The 7,808-nt window shown below is 42.4% G+C and overlaps 1 protein-coding gene across 2 annotated transcripts in view; it reads right to left on the bottom strand.

Moving 5' to 3' along the window:
* Window positions 1-7,808, bottom strand: part of Fign (fidgetin, microtubule severing factor) — a 141,819-nt gene that overhangs the window by 2,797 nt on the left and 131,214 nt on the right. The window contains exon 2 of one of the 2 annotated variants that reach the window (XM_017797579.2): window positions 1-6,251. This exon is cut by the window's left edge and continues 2,797 nt beyond it. In XM_017797579.2, the coding sequence (XP_017653068.1) occupies window positions 3,997-6,243 (2,247 nt within the window). In that variant the 5' untranslated portion in view covers window positions 6,244-6,251 and the 3' untranslated portion in view covers window positions 1-3,996. The remainder of the gene's footprint in view (window positions 6,252-7,808) is intronic. The other variant, XM_008830905.3, reaches the window with a different exon arrangement.

The raw sequence follows: 7,808 nt of genomic DNA, 5'->3' as shown, positions 1-7,808 counted from the left end.
TTTTCTTAAGAAAAAAATCATATTAAAAACAGAACCATGAAGTAGTCCTGTGTATCTTGGCACATAGGACGAAAGGAAGAAACCAGTTGCTTCTGCTTAATGTAAAAATGGGTTTGTTTTAAAGTTCAAATAGGTGGTGGTAGAAAAGCACACACACGTACACACGCACACACATATACCAATTATATTTATATTTATATATATTAGAACTTTATTTCAGTGGCCTCAATAGTTCAATAAATTGTGTCCCTTTCATTATGCAATACAGATTCAAAGATCATGTTTCTCAAAAAAACACAAGAGTGGATTATAGAAATATCTGTCTGCTTGAAGTTGGATATATTTCTAGAGAAAGTGATTCTAAATGCCTCTAAAATGTACTTTCCAACCCAGAAATATATTTAAATTTACAATGACCTATTGTAAGAATTAATTTGGATTTTTTGGATGTTTTCTTTTCGAAACTGCATAGCCAAGTACTATGCAGTCCATGTAAATTGACCTTGCTCTTTTACATAGTATAGCCTCTGGATAGCTTTTATCACTTGCCCAGATGGTGTTTGGCCAATGTATTTTAGTAGAATGGTTTATTTTCTCCTTGATAGGTTTCAAATGCACAAGAAAACATTATACCCGTCTATCTGCATTTGAGTAGAATACAAACTGACTAATAGATAAACATTCCGTGTGAAAGTAAATAGCCTTAAAGTATACTGCCTTCACATCCCATTGATCAGCTCAGTCAGCAAAGTTCTCTATATTCTTACTAATGTTCTCAATATTTTGGAGAGAAGCATGCCAGAAGTGTAGAGTGTTTCCACTTGTGTCCCATACAAAGTCATTATGAACTACCTCTTGAATCTCTATTGATCCTTCTACTGAAGTAGGTTCTCTCGCTTCCTTTTTGTCCCTGTTGGAAATGTTATTACAGTTGTGAAGAAGGGAATTAAGGGCTGTAAAGTAGGCTGCCTGAATCTCCTGGCCAGACAGCAAGGGAATTGGACTGGTTCATTACCTTACCTTTATGAGGAGCCTTCTCCAAATTCTAACCAGTCACAGAGAGACCAAGAGTATGAGGCCCAATTACTCAGTTGTAGTGTCACAGACTGTATACATTCATTGCCAGAGATCTGGGACTCATTCTACCCTTTGCTCTCAAATGGATGATCAGAAAAGAGCTCCTGATTAGGACAGTCTATAGCAGCTCTTATAATGCTGTCATGTGGAATTACAGATGCACAGGAGAGTGTGATCTACTCAAAGGTCAATCTTCGTTCTTTCAGCAGACCTTCATTGCTCCAACCTGCCCAGTTTGCTAACAGATAATCCCTACACCAGACCAGGCTAAATGAAAATCACACATAATTTCAGCTTCTGCTTAAATACATGGATTTTTGACCACTCAGCTCTCAAATTAATTTAAAGTCATTTAAGCTAAAAGCCAACATGTATGACTTCAGTTTATTCTGTTTTGTGAGTGTGAAACACAATCATATAGTCATATATTTGGCATTAAGTTTCACACCACAAAAAATGTGGGTCAACATTGGCTTTTCCAAAGTTGTCTAAAGAAGACTGGGTTTGTCAAAACTTGCCAGATGCTTTTACATGAATACAGCATGTTGGCGGAAATGAGATGAGATGTCTAAAAGAGAGAAAATAGGTCAGCACTGTGCAATAAAGCAAACTTGTGGGTGAGATCAGTACAGATTTACAAGTTAATGTATACACTAGAATCTGCTTACCATGTGCAGTGCACAGGGTAGACTCAGAACATGACTGTAGTATTTAGCCCCCTAAGAAAAGCAGGGGGCTTGCTTAAGTGGTATTTTTTTGTATCCTTAATGAAAGGCACTGCTATTAAAATATGGAATATTTATGTTTAAGAACAGTGTTGGTTGATAGACTACCATAGTACATTAAATTCTTGTCCATTTGCTCATTTTTTAGCAACATGAAAAATCAAAAAGGGAATTACTAATGAAACACCATAAAATTTTGAAGTACCATGAAGTCCCTCATTCCTCTTCTCTAGGTGATTATTTCAGAGAATGAATATGACATTGCGGATGATCTCAGCAAAAATTCTGAAGGAAAAAAATAACAGAAAGACCTTTCTTGGGGCTTCTCATTGCATTTATTTAAGATTTCTTTAAAAATGTACATCACTTGTTGAATACATAAAATGCCAGTGCTCTGCAAGAGTTACTGCATCTCTAAATGTAAAAAAAGGAAGGACAAAACCCAGGAAAATACATTCAAAATGCTAGGCTGTTCTGCTCTGCTTACGCACGGGCAGTGGCTCTAGGAAGCTCTGGCCTGCACAGACTGTCGAGAGGCCTCGGTGAACAGCCTTCAATAAAAGTTGCTCATGATGCATTAAAGGATACGAAGAACAACTTGGTGGGAAGCAGGAGAAGACAGGGAAGTAAGAAAATCGCATATGCTATGGGGCGTAGACTGGGGTGAAAGAACGCATAAAGACTGATTTGGGAAACTAGATTATGACAAGACATGGAAGAAAACAGAACACAACAAAAACCTCACGTTTGGCAAGCCACATTGCGGGATGCATGTCCAGCTTCTAGTTTTCCACTTACTTTCCAAAAGAAATAGAATGAAACTGAGGTAGAAATGAACGTGAGATTACTACAGCCCAGATTTCAAAATGAGAAGCAAAATTGCACTGATCAGAGTGACGCCAGAATGGGGTGGGAAAGCAGAGGTTCTCTGTGGATTTATGTAGCAGGTGGTCGCTTTTTGTTTATATTTAGTTGTGAGTTTCTTTGTTTTGGTTCTATCCGCTGCATTCTATTAAACAGCACAGCAAGCCTAGAAACTATATTAGTGAATAGAATGACACCATTCCCAGCAGTTTAAGGGAGAACTTGCAAACTACCATCACCACCACCACTACTCCCTAAGCAGTAAAAGGCGGTCGTTTTTAGGTACTGTGACTTTCAGGGTCCTAAACAGGTTTGCAGCTGACTGTTCTAGACACTAACACAAACTGAATACGTAGCGTTCAATTAACCAGTGTACCTTTTAAGAACATTTTCACTTAGTTATCAAGGAGCAATGTATAGAACTTTTGCAGTTACTGTTCTGCTCTGGTTAATTCCCCATAATTAGTAAAAGAACATAAAAAAATCCTTCCACTTCTCCTTTAAATTGTAAATATTCAGTTGTATCACACTTCAGTATTTTTCTGGATACATTCAAAGTATTTTTCCTTGCCATTTTCCAATTGTTGAGGTAAACATACATTTTAATATAAAGTAACATTGAAGCCTATCCGATTACTCTCAGCAGTACATAGTGCTTCCAACACATTCCTTTGAGGTACTGTACAAATCACAATCACTTTCCTGAGTTTTTTCAGACAAGAACATTAAAAGAAATGAACTGCAGAAATTAAGGTCCAGATTACCGTTACCCTGTTTTACCTGTTCTTAGCTTAACACTGCAGAACAGACAGGATTGAGGAATACTGTTGCTCTTAAAATGGCAAAAATCTGGTTTTCTGTCGTAACACAACCGTTCATCTCTTTAGTCCAATAATGTTTGAAGTTAAAGCTCTTTATATTAGCACATGCCACCAATGTAATTGTGAGGCAAACAAAAAAATAAAGCACCACTCCAGGCACTTGACAGCAACTAAATCTCAAGAACAGCAGAATGGAATCAACACACGAGGTTCATGTCCTTCCAGAATCAACACACTTGCACCTTGCTCCTCGGTGAGTGTTGTCTAGCTTGAACCGAACTGAGCATCCATGTATGTATGCTTTCTGTCACCTGGGGCTTTCAAATTAGAGGCTCTCATCTGATGCGCATTTCCTCCAAATCTACCCTGACTCTAAAGATGCAACTTAACCGTTGTCTTCCCCAGTACCCATTGCAATTTAAACACTACTGGAAAGGGGTTCTAGTCCCTATGTAGCAGGTTGTATGTGTGTGTGTGCCAACATTCATTACATTTTGTTAAAGACGTTATCACTGACTGCAACCAAACATTTTGTTCCATTCAACATACATATCAAGCTCTTTTTGAGATATGCTAGGCTGAATCTTGCAGAAAGCATTTTCAAAGTCTTGATATGTAATGGGTCTCAACTGGCTGGGCATAATGGCTGAAAGGTCTGTGGCGGGCATAGCATGGAGGGGGCCCACCGCTGCTTCCTGACACAAATGAGCCACGTCTAGTCCAGAAAAGCCTTCTGTGCGCTGGACGAGCAGTGCAAACTCCTTGTCACTAAGACAGTAATTGTGCTGTGAGAGCAGTTGTACTATTATCTGGTGCCTCGCTGTGCTGTCAGGAAGTGGTATTAAAAGTCGTTTCATGAAGTACCTCCGGAGAGATTCATCTATTTCTTCTGGTTTACTGGTGGCACAAATCACTACGATTTGGTCCTCAGCCGAAGTTAGTACAGTGTCCAGCTGCATCAGAAACTCGGTTCTCATCCGACTGACTGGGTTGTGTTCCTCACTCACTTGAGAAGACAGAAGCATGTCAATGTCACTAACGAAAATCACGGAGGGCTGGCGACACCTGGCCACAAGAAAAGAGGCATGGATAATTTTCTCTGCTTCTCCTAACCACTTGGCGACTAGTCCAGAACCGGCAATTTTGAAAAATGTGGCCCCCAGCTGACTGGCTATGCATCTGCCCAATAATGTTTTGCCTGTTCCCCGAGGTCCAAATAAAAGGATGCTCCGAGGTAAGGCCGTCAGCCCACTGAATGCATCTGACCTCAACACAGGCCACAAAACCTCCTCCTTAATGACAGCCTTCACCAGGTCGAGACCAGCTATGTCACTCCAGTCCACGGGAGGTCCTTGGGTGATAATCTCATTGGTGACCAGGTCAATGAGGTGTGTGTCAGTGTTCTTCAGTTGCTCGTCCACAGAGTGGTTGGATGAGGTAGCTGCACGGAGTCCTGGGCCTTGCATCGGGTGAGTGAGGAGCTGCCTGTGCTCGTCCCCGTGCTCACTCATGACCGGCGACGTGTACTTCCCAAAGGATTCGCTGGATCTTGATCCCAATGAATTTTTAGCAGTACTGTAGGAAGGAGGGGTCAGAGCCCTACTGGACTGGCTGCTGAATTTCCTTTGCTGTTCGGAGGACATCAGCTGCTTCGTTGGCTTAAATGCTAAGGATGATGTTTCAGCACTTCTGTCAAAGCCATTCCCTCGATTTGTGTTTGAAATGCTATTGTCGGGCATCCGGTACATAGGACTCTGTGTAGATCTCTGTTGGCCATAGCTGTAATTTCCGTAACTGGAGTCCATATCTCCTTGCCCTGCCATATAGAAAGCTTTCCTTTTGAGAGAACTTGCCGAACTATTTGTCAGAGCTGAGGGTGCTATGGGTGTCAAACCATGACCCTGGTATGTGTAGCCAGGAACGGTGGTGGGAGGCAGAGGGGTGGGAGCAGGAATTCCTGAAGGTAGGTATGCTGAAGGAGGAGGGGGTGCTCCGCCGGGGCTGTACCCAGACCCCACAGCAGTCTGAGGCGGGTAGCTAGCGGAGGGATAGCTGTAACTGGAGAGATTCGAAGTCCCATTGTAGCCTGGGACCAGGGCAGGTGGCGGAGGAGGAGGAGGTGGGGGCTGCAGGAGCCCCGAGCTATGCAGAGGGGATGGATGGGGCGACGGAAGTGCAGGTGCGGGCTGGCTACCGTAGGTAGAATGCAAATACGATCCGTTATATCCTGGAGCATATTCCTGAGATGGGAGCCCTGCATGAAGACTAGGTACAGTGTGGCTTCCACAGGTACTACTGGAGTAACTCGGTTCTGTCAGGTTGCTGGCCACCCCAGGGGAGCTCCCTATGCTCGCTGAGACATCTGCCGGAGGGAGGGCTGAACTGACTCCAGCTTTGCTGGCGGCGATGACGTCCGGAACACAGTTCATGGGATAAACAGCTTCCGAATTCAAGGAGGGCTGCCAGGGCTCGCTATCATTTTTCCGACCGTTCACTAGTCCCGACGACGCATCTGAGTAATTGCTGAGTACCGGCCGGTCCACAGGACCTTCCAAAATGCCAGAATACTTCTCTGCATATTTTTTTAGAAGGTTGGATGCAGTCAGAGCAGATATGTCATCATTCGCCCAGGCGTACTGGTAGGTGCGCTGCAAATGACCTCTGTAGGCTTCAACTTTGTGGGCAGGAGACCGAGTGGTTGAGGTGATGTCAAAGTGCTGTTCTGGCCACTGGGCATGCTCCGGCGTCCACTGCATCTTCAAGCCTAAGGGTTTGGGGAAAAACAGTAAATTTACTTAGATATTCATCTGAACACTTAAAATTTTTCTCCTGACTACTTTTGTTACCTATTATCTTCCATTAATATGGGCACAGAAAAATATATGCACAGGTTGTAATGTCTACATGTGATCTTTGCAAAATGAACTCTTCAAAATGGGATAAAATTTTCACCTTGTGTAAAAAGTAAACTGAATGTTAATGAAAACTCTGCAGAAGACCCAATTTTAAAAAACAGATAAGGAAACCTTATTTCTGTCAAATCCATCAAGTTATTTGTTAGACACATACACACATATATATGTACACACACAATCCTGTCAAATTAGAATTCACTCATGGTTTCTTACAATAATATACACATACATTTTAAATATCTGGTATTCGATATTGTTAGCATGAACACCACCTAGTTCTGGCTCTCCACACCACGGTTTCTGTTTTATATTTTAACAATATAAAAATGAGACACAGCTGACAGATCGCATCTAGGATACCTCTCTTATTTGGTACTGAACACCTAGTTAGCACAGTATAATGCTCCCTGCGCAGAACAATCTGACACAGACATAGCAGGTCATTCCATAATCCAACTCTCATCTAAAGTAGTCCACGACAGTTTCAAATCTGCTTCGTGGAGTGCAGCAAAGCAATCTCCCAGGCAGCGCTCCACCGCTTTCATCGCACAAAGCCTACAACTCGGTATGAATTACAACTGGCTCCTCTCTGCCTCCCAGTTCTGTTGTTGAGTCTGAAAAAAAAAAACAAGCATCACTTGTCTGTCGGGCTTCTAGTGTTGTTCTCCCTCCTTCTCTGACAATCTCCTCCCCTTATAGACGCCAAGGCACTAGCGGGGAAGGGAAGAGGAAACAGGGGCAGAATGGAACGTAAGGATGGAGAATCTAGATTCTAACGCCTTACATTTCTAAAGGAAGCCATGTCGAAGTACCTGAAAGGGTACAGCTCCGTAATGAGACCATATAAGTAATTCTATCACTAACTGAAGCAGGTGACTTTGTAGTGAACTCTAAAAAAAGTGGGTATTTTCTCACTGAAGAGAAAATACTAAGCAGTTAGAATCAATCATTTTAATTTACAATTTTAAAAAGACTTCAGAAATTGCCTTATTTCATATATTATGAAAGTCATGCCTGAAGCACTTTATTTATAATGTCCCCTCGAGGGTTCCATACAGTTAGTTACAGAAGAAAACTGGAACATTGTTCTTCTTTTCTCAGTGCTGGCTCATCCACTTCTAATCTCAGCTTGCTTCGAACACTTCTTGTTCGGGCACAGCTATATTAAGCAGCCCTCCTTAATCTCTTTTGTATTACCCAAAGTGAATTTTGCAAACCGTCTTGTGCCCTCTGGCAGAGATTCCTTGATAAGAAAGAGGCCTGGTCTAGCATCTGTGGCATCAGCTCCCTTCTGAATTCCCTGGGCTGTGCTGACAGCTCCTATCCCCTTACTCTCCTCCCCCCAACCCCTTCAGCTCCTCATTGCTTGACTCTGGCTCCTGACATGGCCAGCTTTGACTCGCTGA

Source organism: Nannospalax galili, unplaced genomic scaffold, assembly GCF_000622305.1.
Source record: "Nannospalax galili isolate Female #2095 unplaced genomic scaffold, S.galili_v1.0 scaffold514, whole genome shotgun sequence".
In the NCBI taxonomy this organism is placed as follows: Eukaryota; Metazoa; Chordata; class Mammalia; order Rodentia; family Spalacidae; genus Nannospalax; species Nannospalax galili.
This window is presented reverse-complemented; position numbering and strand designations above follow the sequence as displayed.